The following is a 22,291-nucleotide window of genomic DNA, read 5'->3' as shown; positions in this document are numbered from 1 at the left end:
ATAGTTAATAAACTCTACTCTTAATTTTCATCAACTACTGGAAAAATGTATATAATATAGTGAGTCACTTTAAGTGACGAATGATTATACTAGGAATTAGCATATCTTGTACCGGATTAATTTACATTTGAATGCATATGCGAGTCAATACTATGATGATACTTCAAAAATTGATCATTTTCATTATTAGTGGACATTAATTTATAGTAACCATTAATTAATTATGCTCATGTCTAGACAAAGTTCCATCATCATCATTTTGTTTTGAAAAAAAGAAGTTTCTAGAATGTCTGGAAAAAATGCGAGTTCAATCCACCAGACAGGGAGAAAAATTCTAACAATTGGGGGTGCAAACCATGTTCAACCCGGATTATTTTTTTACCACCTAAGCTTGAAAGACCACCTGAATAGAAACCTCATTTAGTGCGACACTTGCGCAGATGCGCAAAATTCAGCGAGTTATGGGCTTCCTAAGGTCACGAAAACGGTCCGTTTTGACGAGGAATCTACTCGAGAAACGTCTGACTGCGGTTGCAAGGCACACATTGCGCTCGAAAACTGAGCGTTTTCGCGAACTTGCTGCGCTCGTAATTCTCCGACTTTTGCGCAAGTGTCGCACTAAATGATGTTTCGATTCGGTGGTCTTTCAAACTTAGGTGATCAAAAAATAGTATGGGTTGAACATGGTTTGCGTCCCCATTTTAAGTTTTCACAAAATTTCTCGCCATGACGACCTCTCTCAGCTGCATTGTTGGAGAGACGGAGACGAGAGCAAATCAAATCACAACTAAAAATTCGAAGTCCAGTCAACACCTCTCCTCTCTCCGCTCTCAAAATTTTTGACTAAAAGTTTCCGACTCATCAAAATTATCGTAATTCTAGTATTTTATCTCGTACTCTTCAATCTTCCAGATAACTCTTCTCAAAATGTGTAAGCATACGTATATTCTGTTTCCAGTCATTTAATTTTAAACATTTTTCAATTTTTGACTGAATTTGCAACTTTTTCCAGTCACCTACTGTCCCCCACATGATTCAGTAGTATTTGGTCGACAACATTCGTTCCAAGGATATCTCCCATATCCATACGTCCCTAACTTTGGCGACGATCCGGCCAAAATTCCTGGAGGTGAGTTAATTTGTACTATATTTCATGCATTGTTGGAATCGTAAGGTTGAGGAAATTTTCAGTCGGATTTTTCATCATGTCAATTCATTTTTTTGGGTAGTGTATGCCACAGCCACCAAGAACGCTGCTGCGGCCAGTTTTGCTAAAGCGGCAAGAATTCGCCTCCCAAAATTGTTGCGTCTTGGAGCTCGGGATTTTCCCAAGATTTATGCTAATCTAAGTCTCAACTGTGTGGATTTTCTTTTTGGAGCATTTGGTTTGTTGAACTGCTATTTTTCATTTGATTGATTTTCGATTACTTTAAGTTTCATGCACTATGAAATTCTTCTATATTTTGTTTAGCCGGACTGTATATCGGCTTTCAAAATGGATATATCCAGAAGGGTCGAATTTTGAAAATTAACCGGCACATTTTTTTTCACAACGACAGTATTGAAGTTGGAGGAAAACCGGCCGATTGGGTTCGCTGGCTGCTAGGCGAGTGGTACGATGCGATTGATATTGGTTACACAGCTTTTGCTTATGCAATCGCCGGCGGCTGCACCCAAGCCCTCATGTGCACCCTGTACAGATCGGTTAGTTCAATTTTATTGTGTTTGAGTATAAGTGTATTGGGGTACAAGACTTTATTTATTTTCACTTTGCAGTTCTTCAGTGCCGATGGGAGCCTTATCCCGATGATGGGCACCTACTTTATCTTCAGCGCTGGAGGTAGGTCCATAGAAATTGAACTATATGGGTTGATTATTGCAAAATTATAATTTTATAGATAACAACTTTTATGGGAATTTTCAAACGTTCGCGAATTTACTTTACATCACCTGCTCATATGAGGCGTTCATGATGGTAGTATACAAAGGTAAAAATACGCACAAATTGTACACATTTCTTATTATTATTGAACAAATAAAATGAAAATTAACTCCAAATCAAAGCTATATTTTATTTCAACCATTTTTTAGGAAATTCGACCTATTGGATCCGGCATTTCTTGGAGCGATATGTTTTGCGTCCCTTCAAATACGGAATGTGGCCAATAAACTGGGCTCTGTGGCGTCCCTTTCCCCCCCCCTCAAATTTAAGTTGATTACATTTTATAAATCTGTTTTTATTGTCTTAAGAGATATAGCACGTTGTCTGTCCACGCCAAAATTGAAACTGTAATATGTAGCGATAAATTCTCTGTACAAGTATTTCTTATAAATAGTTATGCATAATGTAATATTACAATGATAATGATAGTATCGTACAATTTCTAGTCAGTGTAACTTGTCGCAAATGTGAAAAATAAAAAAGTGTAGTTTTATATAAAACAAAGTTTTCAAAAGTAAATGTTCGTCATGCATGATGGTGGTTGATCATGTAGCCTGCAACTTACAATTGTTAGTCATTAGTTAATTATGTAACATGCTTTATACTTTGTCTTTAATTTAGATGGGTAGTTAGTCTTAGTTAGTCTGAGTTGTGTGCCAAGCCAAATAATAAGCCCTCTCGAAATGATGATGGCACTCATATAATAACACACAAGAATTGGCGACAACTCAAAAAACAGGGCTGGTCTGTGTACTATTACGTACTTTTATATATTAAATGTGCCCATAATGTATTTTGCTGCTGTACGTTTTAGTCATGCCTGCGAATCTACAATACGAGCTAGACTAATGAAAATTATGCCATTCACGAAAAACTGCCAAGCACCACTCCATTTACGTTGTTTGCTTCAAACAGGAGATAAAGAGAAACGAAAATGAGAGGGATTGTTTGTCCCAAGAGCAGATAACAGAGAGTCGTTTGAAGTACAATCTTTGATATTAAGATGAGAGAGCATTCATTATTCTCCTCTCAATGGCTGTTTGTCATCAAAAAAGAAAAGATGTTGATGTTGGTTAACTCTGTCAATCATCGTCATTATCATTATCCCATATTTGACTTGGTTTTGTTACTCATAATGTGGGCTATGAGCTGTAAAAGGACATTTTCTAATGAAGGAAGTGGAAGTGCAAAAATTACGAATAATTCTCCACAAGTACAGACAGATACATCGTTCTCAGAAAAGGTGAGAGCCGGCGCAAGTATTATTAACCGAAAATTGTTAAATTTTGCCTACATTTTTGGGTAAGATTTAACCATAAAAAAGAAAGCGTCTGGTTTTGCATATTACTTTCAACCAGAGGAACAAGACCAAGAAATAAGCTCTCTGGAAATCTGGTGTTAGTTAAATAATATTTAGCAGAAATAATATTTATGGAGGAGCCTGATGGGCACAACGATTAAATTCGTTGGCCAAGATATTTTTTTACCATTTAAGAAAATAAGCAAGCATTATGCTGGGAAGCTGCTCAACTTGGGTTCTGTTTCACATTCACAGAGCAGAGGAAAATAGAGGTGATGACAAAAGTGTTTGGAAAAAAGTGAAAATAGATACTTTACAGTATCCCGTGCATCTCTCTCTCTCATGAATTGCATATGAACTTACCAATACGAACTGACCTGCCTCTTAAGCCCTCATGCAATGGATGATGATGATGTTGCAACAGCATTTGAAGACATTAAGCAGGTCTATCATCAATTTTAATGGTTTGAATTTAAATGCATGACGACCTGAGTGACTCAATTTGTATAACTTGCTACAAGTACATAAGTACAAGTATGGTTGGGCTTATTGCAAAAACCAACAATTCCTTTTTTGAGATGTGCATATAGCCTTGAACGTAACCATTTAACACCTTTTGCACAACAACGCAGTTTTACTTTGAACTTCTCATCTTTTTATTCTTCTAGTTGCAGACAGGCTACAAGATCAGGTATGGATTTGGCAGATGCTTTTACACTGTGTGTAACTTTCATGGAACATTTAATTCATGAACCACTCTTCTTCTTGGGTGGGTCTGATATTTGCTGCATAAATGTTACCAAAAACCAAAATGCTTAACAGTTTCGAGGACAAATTTTTTATTCATACCAGTAAAATTTGAATCAATTTATGCAAATTTACTCAAAAATGCTGCGTTTCTTGGAGAGAATTTCGCATATCGTCGATAATAACTTGTGTATCACCTTATCGTAACTTTCCTAGCACTTACAAACATACAAGTGCCTACTTGATACTTTGATACAAATCATGTTCTTATGTGGGAGTTGGAATGACATCATTGTTGTGAAATCTTATAGTTTAGTGGTTTTATATAAGATGGATTGGTATGAGAACTTCAATGATGATTGATTATTATCAGTTACATATTGGCCAACTCAATGAGCTATACAAATCAATTCATGGCACGATGAACTAGATAAGTTCATTCGGGTCGACCTTGATATATTTGCTTTTGAGCATGCTCATAATTAGCTTATTAGCAAAACTGCTGAGCTTTATTCATCGCCTTATTTAATTCAGTCCGTGCAATCTCATTCAGCAGTTTTTCTTCCACTTCATTCCTTTGTTTTCTCCAAAAATAAAACAAGAAATGTCACTCGCCATAGAATGCGGAGCTACGAGCTCTTCAGTTCTTTATATAAATTCTGAGGCTGACCCCCCTCTTGACATTAAGCGCTTTAAAATGGGTTCAGCAAATTTTAAAATAATGAGTTCCGTAGAGTTGGAAGGATTTTGTTGTAATATAAGGATGAAGTTGGGAATCCATGCTCCCGTTACCCGGGTAGGGATCGGAATGCCAGGGATAATCAGTGTAAAGGATAAACTGGTAAGTATTTAGAGGGAGAGGGATCCTGTGGGAAAAGTCTTTAGGGAGTTGGTGGTGGTTTCATCCGGCATCAATTCGTTATAATGGAATTCTATTCACAGGTAGTCGAAGACATGGTGAGAAAGATATGGCCAAAATCCACATCCTGGTGGGTCGGGAGTGACGTCGAGACGGCAATGGCATGCTTATCCATTCCTCCCAAAGGGGGGCTTAAAGTAATCGTTATTGGAGGAACAGGATCAAACTGCTTTGGAAGTGATGGGAAATCCACAATCAAAATCGGAGGCTTTGGACACCTTCTCGGTAACCAATTGATATTTTATTGTTGCTCAGAACGTATGTAATGTGATTTTCAGAGCTCATAAATATGTTTGCGCAATTTTATAGGAGACCGAGGTTCAAGCTACGCCATTGCTCTGAGAGCATTGAGGTTGGCTTTGCGTGAGTCTGAACATTCGGTTAGCTTGGAGGAGGAAAAATTGACTCATCCACGACCGGAGAGTCTTTTATCGCCAATTATGAAGAGGTTGAACTTGGATTCAATTCCTGATCTTGTCACTTGGAGCACAAATGCAACCAAAGTGGAAGTAGCTGGGCTAGCTCAGACCGTTATTGAACAATCGAGGGGAGGCAACGCCCTTGCACAAGGAGCCATTGCTCATGGTATGTCTGAGTTGGCGGAAGACTGTATCGCTTTGATCAAGAAATTTTCAAAATCAAAAATCGTGGAACTCGGACTAACAGGAAGTTTGTTCACAAAGAATGATGACATTGCGGACATGTTTACCAAATTGGTTAAAAACGGAATCGACAGTGACTCTGTGAATATAACGTTCACTACATTGCACGAAACCGTACATGGAGCATTACAGTGTCTGAATAACAACAACAACGATGACAATAACGAAGATTTCGCTCGCATGCTGATAAAAATGCAAAAATCGTGTTACGATGAAGAACAAGACGCGCCTGCATCTGGTGCCCATACCGAAGTTCAACTAGCCGAGAAAATTCTTCCAGTCTATTTAGGTCTTCCGCAAACGGAATGCCGAAATCCAAACTCGATGAATTTGGACACTATGTCAATAGGAGAGGCTGTTGATTTAATGATTTCTGAAGAGTCTAAGATCTATGATGCAATTGCTAAACAAAAACCGCAGATTGAAATCCTTATAGAAAAAGTTAGCTCGGCGTTGAAAGTAGGAGGTCGTCTTTTCTACGTGGGTGCTGGAACTAGTGGTCGTCTCGGAATTTTAGACGCGACAGAATGTCGTACGTAATTACTTCCCTGTATTCTATTTTTATTATTTAACATACTTTTTGAAACGTCTGAAAAATGGGGCATTGCGAAATAAAAAATAATTTTGCGACTACTTCCTGTTTCCCTAACTTAACAATTTTTTCGTTTAATTAAATTTTGTAGCACCAACTTTCCGCACTCAGCCAGAAATGGTTCAGGGGATAATTGCTGGAGGATTTTCTTCCGTGAGCAAAGCCAAAGAGGGGGCTGAAGATTCAATTATCGATGGAATGGATGCTATCAGAGAGCGATTTGTTAGCAACAATGATGTCGTTGTGGGTAAATTGCATTCATTTTTGCATATAATTTAGCATGCAAATTGGCTTAATGGATAAAAGTAATTACCTCAGATTTTTCGTTTAAGGCATTGCAGCAAGTGGAAGGACACCGTTCGTGTGGGGGGCCATGTACCAAGCTCAACTGTTGGGGGCATTCGCCACATTTCTTACTTTCAATGTAAAACTCGACATGAAAATCAAACCTGACCTCGTAATTGCGATGGATCTGGGTCCAGAAATTCTCACGGGTAGCACACGTCTCAAATCGGGAAGTGCGACGAAATGCGTGCTCAATATGTTGTCAACCCTGGCAATGGTTCGTATGGGGAAATGCTTCGAAAACCTGATGGTTGACTTAAATCCAGCCAACCAAAAGTTGAAACAGAGAGCTTTACGTATTGTTATGCTGATGACTAGCAATTTAGGAAGCGTAACGGAGGAAGTTGCGCGTCCCATCTTAATCAAAAACAAATATGATATTAAAACAACGGTACTGGAGTTGCGGAAGTTGAATTCATAGGTGTACGTACGCGTTTATAAAATGGTGAAACTCGCCAAATTAAAACATGTAACAACTGAAAATAAAAATATGTAATATGCAACTTACATAAATGTGTGCATTTGATGTATACCAAGTTGTTTATATTTTATTTTATTCATAATACCATCTCCATGTCCTTTTATGAGATGACAATATTGCGTACATAACTTAATTTGCAAGTTCACAAAACTACCACTCATTTCATGCAGTCAGTAATTTGGGCAACTTTTCTTTGTCCGCCCAACCATAAAATTACACAAGTACATCAAACAACCTTGTCAATGATTGGAATATTGATACTGGACACAATATTGTGAAGCATAATCAAATTTATTTAGGATTTTAGCATATAAATTACATTAGAAGTACGCACATGAAGCATTTTGTGTAGGTGGTGACTCCAAGAATTCTTATGACATCAGTCATCGTTAAATTCATGTTTGATCTCCACTTTTTCAATGTCGTCAATATGACATGTAAATTTGATTCTAGTTCCATTCTTGCTTTTTTGTGAAGGTTAAATCGCATTATTGAAATAATTGTTCTTTTAGTTTAGTTTCTAGAGTTTTATTTTTGTAAAAAATCAAGCATTATATTATATTAAAATGAACATTCGTAGATTTTTACGTGAGATGGATAAGGACAGGTTTTTGCATAATATATATAACGAGCAAAAACAGCGAGCCATATAGTTCAGTCAAGTTGAAAATGCAGACTGTCAGTGAAAAATGCGTCCTTCAATTTTATTAAATTTGATTTTGACGGCATCCAGATTTCTGGGAGTATGTGGAATAAAAGCTGTCATGCAAAATTAGACTCAAAATTGTGACATGTGAGGTAATTTTGAAATTCTAGGATATTATTATGAATCTGCAGAGTTTGAAGTAGTAGTAACGTACATATGTACATATAGAATCTAAAATACCTTGTATACATACGTGCTTATATTGATATATTGAGACGGAATCGTGACTCAATTTCAGCCTTGAGAGAGCCTGAGAGATGTCCAGTTGGTTTATGGTGTCCGAGCAGTTGGCAAACGTGATTTATGACACGGTCTATTTTTCAATTCTATGTATGTATGTGGCAAACTTTTTGAAAACCATGTGAAATTGGTTTGCGTTGGGAAACTAGAAATGATTGTTCCTGTTTGTAAGCTGGATAGCATATTGATTTGAACCAGGTTCAGTCTTATCTGGCCTTTTAACAATATCCTGACGAGATGAGACATGATCTAGTTGAACTGAAATTAAATTGTATTGCACTTTTGCAAGGATTGATTTGCTATGTATGGCTGACAAGACTTATTTCACTCACAGCTAATATTTTCACAGGGTGAGACACAAAAAAAGATTATTTATACAGATTATACTGTTTTAAAAGTGGACCATAAATGGCACGACTTATCCACTCCAGACACACAACGTACTTAGCAGCATGCTTTTTACCACCGTGGATAATTTGCCAGAGTCGAGAAGATCCCATGAGTGTTTACAAATGATGACCTTTTTGAAAAGCATATTTAATTTGATGCATTACTGATTCTTTAAGAATAATCACATTTTTTGGTGGAATTGATTATAAACAATATCAGGCTGATAACATAATTTCGCCACACATTCGCCAAGAATACGTTCGTCCAAATCTCACTAGTCGAAATTGGAATCAAAACTATATAAATATTTACGTTCTTTTGATCTTGTTTATTAATGTGCCATCAAATATTTATCAAATGCAATAATTTGACAAATAAATAATAATGTCCTAAATATTTTTAACACTAAAAATTAGTATATTATTAAAATTTAAAGTAGTACATTATGCATATACATTATGCGTTATGCTTATAATTAATTATTTTGCAACATTTTAAATACAAGTAATGAAAATTCAAATTAAAAAATTACTATTAGTTAGCTCGTAACATATCTTATAAATTATAATAGTAAATCAATACAAAATAATAGTACGTCTGAAAGATGAAGAAAATATTTGATATTAATTAGGATATACACTTATTTATCAATACGACGATAAATAGCTATTCTCTGACTCATAAACCTGTCAGCCTAATTTTTACAATAAAGTAGTCAGGAGTTTATTTGACTACTACACGTTACTTGACAATTAGTATAGCTTAGCTCGTAAGATCTCTTATAAATTATAATAGTAAATCAATACAAAATAATAGTACGTCTGAAAGATGAAGAAAATATTTGATATTAATTAGGATATAAGGATTTTAAACACTTATTTATCAATACCACGATAAATAGATATCCTCTAACTTATAAACCTGAAGCCTAATTTTTACAATAAATTAGTCAGTTTATTTATTTGACTACTACACGTTATTTGACACAGACTGAGCTTGATGACAAACCTCACTACTACAGGATAGACGTGACACAAACAACTCGGACATTTACAAGTTTCCCTAATAAATTCACACCATTATTTTTTAGGTCAATATAATGTTCCACTGGTTTAAAATCTTGCTCAAATTCTAAAGTGACACGAAATATCTGTTTTTTAATGTCCAGATTAACTAACTTACATTGTTGTTATCTAACACGACTTTTCAATTAATACTTGACTATTAGAGGTATCTAACCGAATTTCATTTCGTTAAGGCATATGTAAATTGAAGAGAGCGGTCCGGTCATGATGATGGTGGCTTGGCTAATGCGTCAATAGCTGAAAATTTAGGAAAATCTTTGATCCCCCACGAGGTAGAAGATCACATTGCAATTGGTACAGGCAAGAAGTAAATGATGGGTCTGGTCTATGAATAATGAAAATCTTAACGATCTTATCTTATATATTTATAATGATCCATAAATAAAAGTACTTACTGGGAGTAAGAATTTCCGAACATGTCTAGAATCGAACGGCGGGACAAGGATAAAACCATGAAATCAGGCAACTTTGACGACCTATTGAGACAAAAAACAATACGATATACAATCAATTATTAAATATTTTCAGACATACATAAGTACCATCAGGTAGAATTTCAGTAAACTGTGAATTCAAATGATTGATTAGTGCAGGATTTTCTGCAAGTATATAAGTAAAAGAAATTTAGAATCGTGTAGCCAGTGATCATACTAACTAAATGAAGCCTAAATTAATTTCGTGATTTCAAGTCCACGAGAAATGATTGGATTAAAAAGCAGTTGTAACTATTCACCTTTGGATAAGAACAAATAATTATTGAAACACTTACCCGTCTGATGAATTGCCACTCATGTCGACGTGTTCCTCATCCTCAGCAGTTGCCGAATCACTAACTTACCCTAATTTGATCTACCTTACTCAACTTTAATTATCAAATTTTAAAAAATCCAACTTATCCATCCTTCCGCACCCATCGTGTGCCTTCTCCATCAGAGAGTGGGACTCGTACTGGATAAAAAATGGCAGCTTTTTCTCATGCACGAGGATGTAATCCCTTCAAAATAAGAAGAGCACGGTGTGGATCAGTAACTATGTTTTTTTACGAGAGAGCGCATGGTGTGTGCCTCCGGATGCAAGGAAGTTGGAAGTTATTCATGATATGAATAAACATTCATAAATTCATATTTATTCATTTCCATGTATTACCTCATAAAAGGTGGGGGTGGTTTAGGGTCGCTTATCTTGCTCTTGTTAAGCTTAACATGAGTAGGATAATGAATCCCAAATCCAATCCGACTGCAGGTATGTCCAATCCAATCCGTATTTTAATGATTAAAAAAAACTTAGTCTTCACAGTCAGTCAGTCATAATCAGGATCAGAATCAACGGCTAAGAACAATAAGATGGAAAGTCGTCCCACATTACCATTCATATCATAACGCAACCATGCACCCATACCATGCGTTCAACAATTTAATTGCAGGGAAGCCAAAAATGGTCACATAATCCAACACATTCGTGCTCGATTAACACATGGCGTCGCAGGATTAAAAAACAGTGTCCAACCAATTCAGTCACCACAACTTAGATATTCAAGTTGACGCTATGTTGGCCAAGTACAACGTTACCAAATCAAGGCTTGCTTACTCCTTGATGTGATTGAATTGAACAAGTGAACGTAACAACCTCCGGCTCAAAACAAAGTTACATAGAAGACGACTAAAATAATTGTTTTCGAGTTTTGACAGCAGCCGTAGCTCAAATCAATATCGTATTTTCTTGGTCCTCCTCCTGCATTGCGTTATTGCATAATGTGAATACTATCAATTTTATGTCATTGGTATTTCGTCCACACACAATAAGTAAATTCGCGAAGGATTTCTTGGGATAAAATCTATATAATATGATTAAAAGCGGTAATTACTTTTCCATTTCAGGAGTTTATTATCATCCTTGCGAGGAAGTAGTTGTTCACTTTGGCGAACGGCCGCTTTAATTCCAGACCAATCTACCAACCAACTGCAAACTTTTATGTAATCACTCTTTTCCTCCGGGAATGGGAATCTCATCTCGTCAATTTATATATTCAAAGCGAGTTTCGAGAGTTGCACAGACCAGAAATAATTAATTCCTGGACTTAATCAGGGATAGAAACCAATAAATTCTCGGAATTTATTATTACACAAATATACGTATTCACTCCACATACTTATTATTCAAAATCCTCACTCTTAGATTCTATTCTAAGAAAACCCGTTACAAGAATTACCACATTTTCATAAAATGTTTCTTTCGTTTTTCATAAAACAGCATTCTAATTTAATGTAAGCATAATGTAATAATTACTGATTGAACGTCAAAGTAAATGAATGAATACTTTTGTAATGAGCAGTATCAGGAGCAGAAAGATGTACAATATTATGAGATTTTCTGCTAAAGCAAGTTCCCATACATCGACTACCGTACGAGAGAACAAACGCAATTTGAGTCTTCTTGGCTACATTTTATATTCGCAAAGAGCAGAAGCAAAGCTGAGGTTGGTAAAAGCGAATCAGATCTTCTTTGCTTTGTGCGATCTCTTCTCTATTCATGTCCAAGTCAACAAATCCTACCAACTAGCTCGAACCAACTTGAAGTTCTCAACTCGGAACACTCAGTCTTGATTTGGCCTTCTCCTCACTCACACCATCGCAAATACATCGCCAAACGTCGCCACGAACCGGAGTGCATGGAGTTTGCATGCAAACCTTTTTAAATGGACACTACTGTTTTACCCTTATTATTACGGGTTCAATTTTTGAGTGATAGTTTCAAATCGCGTGAACCAATTGTTTGCAGGAAGAACTTTTAAAGGTGGAAAAGACAGGTTGTAATACCTAATCTAAGTATATAGTTAGTAGTGAAGGAGTGTCGTTGTACCTTAGACAATCATCATTATTATAAACCCATCCCGTGCAACTGTAAAGTTAAAAGTTGGGATTTTCTGCGAAATTATGCAGACGGCGTAACGAACAAGCAAGGAAGTGCATCTCGTTCTAAAAATTATGCGGCTAAAAAGCTAATCCCGTCACCACAACTTTTTAAACAAATGCAAACATCGGAATACACATTTTGCAGGTGAGGTTTCAACTTTTCTTGGGGTTTGTCTCTCTTACGAAATGAGTAAATGAATGAAGGAAGAAACGTTAAACCAAAGACGCATTTTAATTCGACCAGTGAATCCCTTGTACATATAACACGAAAAACTTTTAAATATGGTCCGTATATATGTTTACTTAATCCACCTTAATCGTGCAGGTTTCTTGTCACTAATTATGAGGGAGAGGTTTGTCCCAGCAAATGGGTGGATTTTTCATACTAAAAGGTCGCTGGCTCGATCGTTTTTATAAATTTAGCTCCTAATTTCCTTTTCAGCACGGCAAATAGATAAATGTTCCCGAATATTATACGACGAGTGAGAACAGGTGGCTTGTTTTGACTTTTGTGTAATACAAGACTAACAAAGGATTTGAACGGCATGCATGACATTTGATGAGTCACCATCACGCTATAGGCTGTGTAACACGCGTTATTTTAATGTCCCCTAGTCATTCTTCTTCTAATACGTATATCTATACGATAATGTTGTGCATTAGCGATTCTCAACCTGGATAACAAGTGCCTACTTACAACCAACGATTTAAGATTAGTCAAAAAAAAGTAATCATCATTCGCCTCACTGCTGGCTTGCCAATGTTATAAATACATCATTTCGCTACTGCAAATATTTTTTGCTACATGATAATAAAATAGCTAGTCGGCTTTTTAAAAGATTTTACCACGTTAAAAAATTGTAACAGTCAAATCCTTATTACACTGAAGAGAATAGCTTGTGAGAAAGGTGACCTTTACATTTGAAGCAATTTGTGCTCTAGAGTTGTCATTGGGATGGAAGGAAGGTTGGTTTTATTTTACTCTCCTTTGAATAATTTGCTCGTCTAAATGGTCTAGTCAAAGTTATTACTACTCCTGGTTTCCCTTTGTACTTACTTACGATACATGCACCTTATTTGTATGTGTGTGTCGTCATTCACTGTCAGTCTCCTCGGTTCGTATCATAATTTGGTGCATTGTCAATTAGTTCAGACTTTAACGTGGACACGGAAAGACTGTGCTGTGCTTCATTGATTTAAGGATTGGTTGGAAAACTTGCTCACGTGAATTGCTATTTGCTATCTATTTAGCCAACAAGTATAAAACTAAAATACTTGAACGAGTAGTGTGACTAACGACGGAATGTGAACTAGTTGTCCTTCATTTTCAATAGTAAAAGTCTCGGCGTCTCTTCTTGTGCAATAATAGATGGATGCAGGCAGGCAGGCAGGCAGAGGTATGGCATACATTATATAAATAGAGAATCTTTTAGTGAGATTGCAAAAGTGCATTTAAATCGTGATGCTGCTTCTTATTAACATGGTCTCCCGTGCATCTGCCTTATCTGCTTGCTCAAGCAAGTGGAGTGATAATTGTAGCACAACAACACCAGCTACACAGACAAAACATAATAATATATTGCGAGTGTTTTGGACTATATTTATATAAAATATTGGACGCATCTTCCCTTTTTTACTAACAATAGGAGTTGTTGTACGTGGTCCACATTGGGTTTGGTCCATATATTTAGGTGCATCTATTTATTGCTTACACTCAAATCCATGTAGCTACCTACGAAGCTATCTATGCATAAGGAAGGATGAATCCCTGCCTGGCCTGACCACCTAAAAATATTACGCTGCACAAATTCGTGTGCTCTATTTCTCATACTCAAATCTTCCTTCCGCATTGAATGGATTGAAATTAACGATGTGCTAAGTGGGCAAAGACGTAGAAGAACACAGGTCAGAGTTTGTTTGCTCGGTGTTGTATTAGTGCCCGTTCTTTCTTTCTTCCTTGTTTGGCTGTCATGTCAGAAAAATAAACATGCACTAGCTACACTACATAGCTTTATGTGGTTAATGTTATCTGATCTGGTATGGAAATTTTGTGGAGAGATGCAAAGTGAATTTTGTGTGCAGAAATGCTACCCGTCTTAATAATTCTATCTACAAATTCTCCCTCATGAACTATACAATTACTATTACTAATGTTCCTTAGTTGCGCATATTGTGCTACCGGTTTTGTTTTTGGGTTGGTCCTCGTGTGTAATTGGCAGTCCATAATGGGAAAGGAAATTTGTTAAGACAACGCTAGTTCTGCCAAATCTGCAGATGTTTAATCCTTATTTATTTTAGGACAATGATGGTTCTGCTAATGTGTATGAAACGACGTGTGCTTCAGAGCAAGTTTGCTAGGTGTGGATCAGTACGCAATTAAGAAACAATTAGAAATTAGCTATGCTGTACGTGACCATGCGTTTATTGGGCAATATCGTTATTATAATCCAGGCATTTGTTTTAAGTGAGGATTGACTAGTGTTAAGAAAATTTGTTCTTCTTAGCAACATATTTACCTTTCTGCATAAATCCGATAATCTGTACTCGAACAATGTTTTGCTACATACACTTGATGACAAAATTAGATTGAGTAACAGCATTTTGGTTGTTTCATAATAAGCAGATGGCAAGTGTTTTTGAAGGACTGTGAGTAACAGGGATCGTACGATCATGTACATAGTTGCTGAATTGGTTAAATGAATTAATCTATACAAGGTTTACATACGTCGCAATTTGGTATGATATCGGACTCGTTAAATGTGAAATTATGTGCTACATCCGCTCTCCAATGGTTTCTAATCGTGCATTCTGATGAGCGAGTCAAAATAGTAACGGCAGCATTTATTTATACTCTGTGGGGCTGTCCAGCTTACGTATCAATCAATTTTAAGTTTGCCCTATATTGAGTATTTATAAATTGAATGAAAAGGTCGTTCGGACAGGATAACTGGCTGTCATGCTGCCTGCAGTTAAAAAACCTATATCTCATTATGATAGCACAAATGTGAAAGGATGATCAGTCCAAGCCATAGGAGTCATTGATAACTTCTTGGTTATGCACCACATTAAAAGTTGCTTGTGTGTCTGTAAGCTTTTATTCAGTTCTGCTCGAAATGCAAAAAGTGTATACAAGTTTAAGCATAACTCATGGAGAAGCCAATAGCTTCACATCGAAACTGTAATGGGACGACGGATCTTGTATCGCTGACGTTTTACACGACTTAACTAAACGCCAACTATAATTTTACTAACTTAAATTGGATAACATACTACGTTGCTGAATGAAGGAGCCAGATTCAAGATCGTGTCACGTATAACACGACAAATATAAGAATAATGATCATCGATTTACTTTTTTTTACTGTCTGTGTAGATAAGCCCGACCTCACTTTAGATGATCAAGAAGCTGTTGAAATAGAATTATTAATTCAGATCTCATTTCTGTTGTACCTATGTATATTCCGAATTAAATAAGGTTACAATTTGCGAATTTCTTGCAATTTGCAATCTGTGTCTCGTGAATCTCATAATTCCATTTCCGTATTCATTACATGGGGTTCCATAAAGAAAAGGTTTCAACGAATTTTTTCCCTTTTTATTATGAATTTGATTCCAGAGTTGACTTACTCGATTTGCATTTTGATTTGTTGACTCTCATTTCATGTTTTCATATTGCAAATTATTCTTTTCGCTATGATTTTTGATTGTCAGCTATGCTAGTATTATTATACTGAACCGTTGTGGCATCAGTGTCGGCTAAGAGAATGGGTGCAAGTGATGGATTGTATTATTGTACCAAATTAAGGGCTGTTGTTGTACTTATCGCTCTTGGATTACTTTTACTTTTTCGGGATTAAATAATTTAGACCATACTATTCATGTATTGAATGAAGATATATGTATTATAATCAGTCTTACAGGAAAAATTTATTCAACATTTTCACGAATTTCGCAATTGTTAATACATACTAACCCATCGTCATAAGGCCAAGGTGCATTAACACTTCGACCATTGCATTCAGCTTTCCGAGTTCGATATCATCGTTAAATTTGATTACACTTGTCTCGCGAACTCGGGTGAGGGGAATTTCCACTCTGTAAACAATCATAAAACGCGGTACAATAGGACTCATTGTTTCCTCGTCGTTACTTTCCTTTTGGCGTTTACTATCTTTGTCACTTGCCATTTCAAACTCGTCAGGTTCGTCATTGTAATCATCGAATTTTTCCATTTTAAAATCGTCGTCGAATTCAAAACGCTCAAAGGTCTCATCTTCAGAATCTTCATCCAGACTTCCAGTTTCCGTCTCCCCATCTTCATTCACTAGTGATTTAACATGTGTTGTCACCAGTAATCCAAGCTCCTTTTCTATAGCCTCAAAAAATCCGACAATTCCATTATCATGAGAAGTTTTCAACTCCAACCATTCTTTGTATTGTTGCTCTGGTTGGCCCACCTGAGTATTTTTTAAAAGAAATAATCATTACACACCTGCAAAGTCATTAACTATGTTGTATGCTTGATTTGATATACTTATGTATTGATATATTTATGTCCATGTATTTATAACTTACAACTGGGTACTTTTCGTTTATTTCGATTGTAAAATCAACCAATTTTTGAAAGTATGGACCTCCAATTTGTCTTAACTCTTCAAATTCATTGACTTTCATATTTTCCATTGAACTGTAGTTCATAAAGTCCTTGTAGGTCTTCTTTCGATTTATTTTAATATCTTCCAACGACAAGTTGATTAGCTCCTCATCTAGAGGGAGGTCTTTCTCGGATGACGCTGATTCTGCAGATGGTTTCTATTATAATTAAAACGAAATTATGTAAGTCAGTTATAATTCATAAATATAAATTAGTAAATCTTGTAAATTCATGAATACTAATTAGTGATCAGCAGTACCATTTCAGGGCATAGAATTTGTCCACTTTCAAACTTCTTTCTCAGTTCCAACGTCATCTTTTCGGCAACAATGCGTTTCGCTTTCTTCTTGTCGAGATGAATTCCTCGGAATTTCAGCTTTCCAATAGTACATTCCATGCTAAGAATACGACGATGTGGTGGACCACAGCATGGACCCTCCTGTAAATTTTGAACAGCATGTTATTTCAAGAACTTGCAATAAAACAAATAAACTCAATTAATTAGCAGCTTACCAGATATTCTGGTTCAGGAAGTTTATTAAGATCACAAAACGCCGCAAGATCCCCTGAAACAACAATATTTTTTCTGTTGTTATAAAATGAAGTGTTTTATCTTACATTAAATTTGTTTCAAGTTAGCTATTATAGCATATCTCACCAATGGGGTTTCCCTTTTCAGCATATTCTGATAACATGTCTACCACCAAGTCCACGGTTTCTTCAGCATCGTTAAATTTGGTGACTTTACTTGGTGATGGCCCGGCCGATTCAGTCTTTTGATCAGCAATTGTGGCCACCACGGCTTCCTCGCCACGGTCAATAATGCCCAAGATACGTTTTGTAGAAGGGTCATTCATGTCAAGAACCTGGATCAGCTTGTGGTACACCAAGTCCTCACAAGCCTTAGTTTTGGCCCCCTTCTTTGAATTAGCATCCGCCACTGCTGAACAATCCAAATTAATTTTGAAATGTGAATAATTACATCATATCACCACTATACCAATTGCTTTACACACAAATATGTCTTACCAGAATAAGTCTTTCCTTCGAAAGTCATTGTGCAGGTAGTTCTGAAAACTGGGGGGACCTGGTTGGGAAGAACGATCTCGCTATACTCGGGGACCTTTCCGCCCTTAACACACAGTTCCTGAACAATCATCACTGCATTTTTGGGGCTTCGTTTTTCCATTTCGAATTTTGAGGATTTTTCAAACACTGGTTGAATATTAATAAGTGAATATAGAGTAAGTGTGACAAGAGCGTGAATGATAATGATGATGGTGATGATGAACTGCATTAATTGAGACGATCTCTACTATTGCCCGCCCCGAATTACCCACTCTCGGGTTGCACTTAATGGGGTGAAAGTTTAATACTTCGTTCTCATCCTGTTTAATTTGCATAGTTTGTGGATAATTGAATGTCAAAAAGTAAATAACCCTTGTTTTTTATTACAGGATTTTGGACATGGAAAATGAAGGCTGCTATTAAATTTTAGAGCATGTATTCTAAAACATGCATTTTTTTCTAAGCTCGAGGTTTGGCCGTCGTTCTTATCATGAAGTGATTTTATAAGAAAGTGATAACAAAACGCAAAATAATCAAGAATCCCCATAATGTCTCTTGGATCGAAAACGGTATCCACCACCAAGGTGGATGACACCATTACGGAGTTACAGGTGTCCACCAAAAAACCCATGAATCGGAACAGTTTTGTGTTTTATGATCGGGAAACGGATATCATTGATGATGACGAAGATGGAACCACTACAGTGGATACTGAACAGCAACCATCACTCAATTATGGAAAAATTAATCCACTGGTGCTGGATGACCCCTTGTAAGTTGATCAAATTTGTATTACTCATATTCTTCAATCCTGCAGGTGCATATGTATATTTATTTCGTTACTAGCTGGTCATTTTATAGCTTTAAAACTGTATCTATTTTAAGACTGGTAGAATATTTTAAAAGTCGAGTCTGGTAAAGATAACTTAAATTAAATTGTCAATCTAGAAAAGACATGCAAATAGATAGTATGACATGATGGACGAACTGAATGAAATTCTCCAGTTTGAAATTTGTATGATTTGACGAAAGAAGAGATAAGAATAACATTAGTTTCATGAGTCATATGTGTATTACGTTTCATTCGAAACCATGCAAAGACGAAGAAGAAACTATTTTCAGAAATTATTTTCAGAAGGATTGTATTCGAGTGAAAAGTGCAAAGGTTCGCGTTTCCTTAAATATTTACTTTCTTTTATACCGTCCAACTTCGAATCCTGATTAAATACATTACGGTGCACAGGAAATTGTGTTTTTATATGGAATAAAAAGTGCACTTGGTTGGCATCACGTAGGGGAAATATCACTTAAAGCAGAGCAACATGGGCGAAGATATAGGGAGACACATACATTATTTATCGGTATTGCCAATGATTCCCACTGTGACACTTTGTGTATCTCAACAATCTCAATTTAGTTCACCTTCACGACACAACTATCATCTTTCTCGGTAAATTCGTGGTCGCTTCCTCCTCATCTTGATTACATCTCCATCATTACCATTTTTGCTGAGTCGACATCTTTCCCCAGAATCACGTCCCGTCCTGCTGTGAGATATCAAAGGACGAAAATCTTTTGACGACCTGCTCACTCGCTCCGATGCCTCTTTCTCTCCCTTTCTCTCCCCTCAACTCCCAGCTCATCCATAACTTCAACCCTGAACTCGGATGCTACTGCTACTTGCTTACCAGAGTGAGAATCAGTAGCCCTGTAAATAAACAAAAGAACGAGAGAGAGAGAAAATAAGGATAAGTTCCTGTCTCTCGCTCCGCGAATCGAATCAAGTCCAAGTGGTCAGGGGAGACAATAATAATGCCCTCTCTCTTGACAGGCCCTTTGACTTTAGCTGTCCATTTTACTGCGTCCGTGGCGGTAGAGGCACTCAGACCCACTTATCGTATGCACCACGTCGGCTTTGTGGTCACGATGTATAATAAGTTTAGCTGAGGAGTACATATATCTACAATGGCATGAAATCAGAGTTGCATACCGGAGAAAGCATTGTGAAGAGTTGACTTGACGGCTGCTCAATTCATTCGTATTGCTGAAATCTCGGCATCTCTTGTCGGGTTACAATTCCATTTTCACAAATTGGAACAATTACTGAATTGGTCCATCTACATTTTCCTTTGTCTTTCACATGCTGGTTGGTTGAAGACCTAGGCGAGTGGAATTTTGTACGGAAGAAAAAACTTTTTCAATACGCTTTTCTGCCAGAATGAGCTGATCCCCCTCTTAATAACGGGGAAACGACCTTTTATCCTTCACCTCCACTGAACCAGGCAACTTGCTGTTGCAATTCTTTCCATTTACTCGTGCAGTACTGCTACTACTATTAGGACAACTATAGGTATATAAGTACTATGCATACTTTGTTTTATTCTGCACTGTATAAGTGGCTACTGGCTGGCTGGACTATTCGGGAGGTTTTTTTTTGATGTGCAGGATTTGGATAACAAGCTCTTACAAAGACGGGATTCCGCTGGATGTTGGAAATAAAATTACGAAATTGTATCGTGTGGGCAGGAAACATACGCCTTTTGGAAACCAGAATTACCATAATGAGATATGCAGCAGTAAAAGACTGCTTCGTCTGCGGGATTTGGGTATGCGTTGCATCATTTTCATATCATCGTAAGAAATGGAAGGATGAAATTCTAAAACACAACAAGAGGGAAGTTGTTCTGGGTCTAATTCAGCTTTTACCAGGAAGTAAATGAACCTTTCATTTTCCTTTCGGTTGAAGAAGTTCCAGATTTACAAATCCCATAGGGCTAATTTTCTAACCAGATATTGCAAAATTCACGTAATCTTCGAGCCCTGAATCATTCCTCTCCCACCCTCCAAATTCGCTCTATGTGCTATAAAAACAATTGAAAATTACACACTATATTGTGTGCTGTAGTCTTTTCTGCTGGTTGAGAAATTATTCGGGTTCTCTGAATTTCCGAGGCCGTGATGCTAAGGATCAAAAGACCATTCAGCACACATAAGAGGGAACACTTCTCTTCTTCCACGTATTTGCAATGTAGAAATCATTTTACATGTACACGATTCGCAATTGTTTTCGTATTTCGATTTGCCCGTATTTTCCAAGTAGTCTTTTGTGTTGCCCAACTTTTGTTTTCATTTCATGCCTCGTGCAAGGAGAGGATTTTGGATTTCTGCTCTCTAAATCAATATCACTAATTAGGCAAGTTAGCCTTGCACCAATTTAATACCATGCGCTTTGTGACCTCGAAACTACTACAATTAAATCATCAACGCAATAATCTCATAATAAAACACTCGACTCTTTTGTAATAAGTTATTGAATTGTTTTCATAAATTTTGAAGAGAAAGGTTCGCGAGTACCTCCAAAAGTGCAGAATGCCACACTCACACAGAAAATGGAATTACTTATTACAAGCTAATTGTTGACTCATCAATCCCAACTTTGCCAAAACTGAGTGTTTTGCATAGGAATTCGTTCAAAGTAATTACATGATTCACCACAAAGCTTGCATCTTCAGTTGAAGTCATAGTCATGCAATTTATTTTAATAGGACAATTTTTAGCCCTCATGTTAGACCAACCATGTTTACCAGATTTTATGAAATAATGATGTATGACATAAAAAGTAATGATGATACTTAAATAGAGTTCCATACGCTAATAAAATTTGGCTTTAGCAAATTACACTATATAAAATCTCAGCAATTAAAATGGAGAGTGTGTACCAACCACCACGAAAAAATGTCCCGTGTCCAAAAAAACACAATGCTGCCGTTCACAATGCTTAACAGGGAGAACAATAAAAAAGTGAAATGCTGACGCCGGAACGATCGGGAAGAACGAAAATGTTTTTGAGTAGTACAGTCAAATGAGATAAATGAAATAGAGAGGCTGTAAAATTTAGGTGCAAGTGCCAAAACTGTGGGCAGAAGAAATCAAGCCAAGCCTAAAAACCCACCCACGCTGTTCATGCACTTGCTATCCTCCTGTGATGTCAAGATGATCAAGAACGTTTTAATTCATCAGATTCGACGTAATGTTTGCGTTTACACAGTTTATTAAAATTAATAGAAACAAAACAACCTCAACGTCTAGTACGCATTTCGATGTGTGATGCAATTCAGTAATATTACTTACGCAACTGGTGGACCTTGTTTATTAAGCGTTCTCTAATTTATTAACGCTTTCTTGCTATGATTTTGATTTGCACCTCTACCTCGGATTTTTTTTACTCGGAACAAAATTAATTAATAG

The 22,291-nt window shown here is 36.6% G+C and overlaps 4 protein-coding genes and 1 long non-coding RNA gene across 7 annotated transcripts in view; 3 read left to right on the top strand and 2 right to left on the bottom strand.

Moving 5' to 3' along the window:
• The first annotated feature begins 201 nt into the window (after positions 1-201).
• On the top strand, positions 202-2,417 carry LOC110851472. 2 transcript variants are annotated; one of them, XM_035852638.1, is made up of 8 exons: positions 202-347; positions 707-931; positions 1,013-1,129; positions 1,230-1,385; positions 1,472-1,704; positions 1,777-1,840; positions 1,899-1,988; positions 2,092-2,417. In XM_035852638.1, exons 2-8 carry the CDS (start codon positions 928-930, stop codon positions 2,214-2,216), a joined length of 789 nt encoding a protein of 262 aa, XP_035708531.1. In that variant the 5' UTR covers positions 202-347; positions 707-927; the 3' UTR covers positions 2,217-2,417. The 2 variants fall into 2 exon arrangements, with proteins under 2 accessions (XP_035708531.1, XP_021954942.1); XM_022099250.2 differs by having other exon boundaries at positions 261-358.
• Positions 2,418-4,474: 2,057 nt separating this feature from the next.
• LOC110851256 lies at positions 4,475-7,043 on the top strand. The gene is made up of 5 exons (XM_022098960.2): positions 4,475-4,830; positions 4,932-5,133; positions 5,218-6,102; positions 6,254-6,409; positions 6,495-7,043. The coding sequence occupies exons 1-5, from the start codon at positions 4,594-4,596 to the stop codon at positions 6,926-6,928; spliced, it is 1,914 nt and encodes a 637-aa protein (XP_021954652.2). The 5' UTR covers positions 4,475-4,593; the 3' UTR covers positions 6,929-7,043.
• Positions 7,044-8,627: 1,584 nt separating this feature from the next.
• LOC110851287 lies at positions 8,628-10,570 on the bottom strand. Its single transcript, XR_002548032.2, has 4 exons — positions 10,556-10,570; positions 10,179-10,403; positions 9,805-9,885; positions 8,628-9,734 (listed from the first exon to the last, which is right to left on the bottom strand). It is a non-coding gene; the product is annotated as an uncharacterized LOC110851287 (long non-coding RNA).
• A 1,433-nt stretch (positions 10,571-12,003) lies between these two features.
• The window catches only part of LOC110851408 (probable serine/threonine-protein kinase DDB_G0282963), a 59,475-nt gene continuing 49,187 nt past the window's right edge, over positions 12,004-22,291 (top strand). The window contains exons 1-2 of one of the 2 annotated variants that reach the window (XM_035852941.1): positions 12,004-12,466; positions 18,433-18,815. In XM_035852941.1, coding sequence (XP_035708834.1) covers positions 18,592-18,815 — 224 coding nt within the window. In that variant the 5' untranslated portion in view covers positions 12,004-12,466; positions 18,433-18,591. Of the gene's footprint in view, positions 12,467-13,491; positions 13,719-18,432; positions 18,816-22,291 lie in introns of those variants that run through there. The other variant, XM_035852942.1, reaches the window with a different exon arrangement.
• LOC118436013 lies at positions 16,271-18,164 on the bottom strand. Its single transcript, XM_035852751.1, has 6 exons — positions 18,005-18,164; positions 17,634-17,918; positions 17,489-17,541; positions 17,235-17,414; positions 16,897-17,133; positions 16,271-16,778 (listed from the first exon to the last, which is right to left on the bottom strand). The coding sequence occupies exons 1-6, from the start codon at positions 18,162-18,164 to the stop codon at positions 16,290-16,292; spliced, it is 1,404 nt and encodes a 467-aa protein (XP_035708644.1). The 3' UTR covers positions 16,271-16,289.

Source organism: Folsomia candida, unplaced genomic scaffold (assembly GCF_002217175.1).
Source record: "Folsomia candida strain VU population unplaced genomic scaffold, ASM221717v1 Fcan01_Sc006, whole genome shotgun sequence".
Taxonomy (NCBI): domain Eukaryota; kingdom Metazoa; phylum Arthropoda; class Collembola; order Entomobryomorpha; family Isotomidae; genus Folsomia; species Folsomia candida.
Note: the sequence above shows the minus strand (reverse complement) of the source record. Positions and strands in the feature narration are given on the sequence as shown.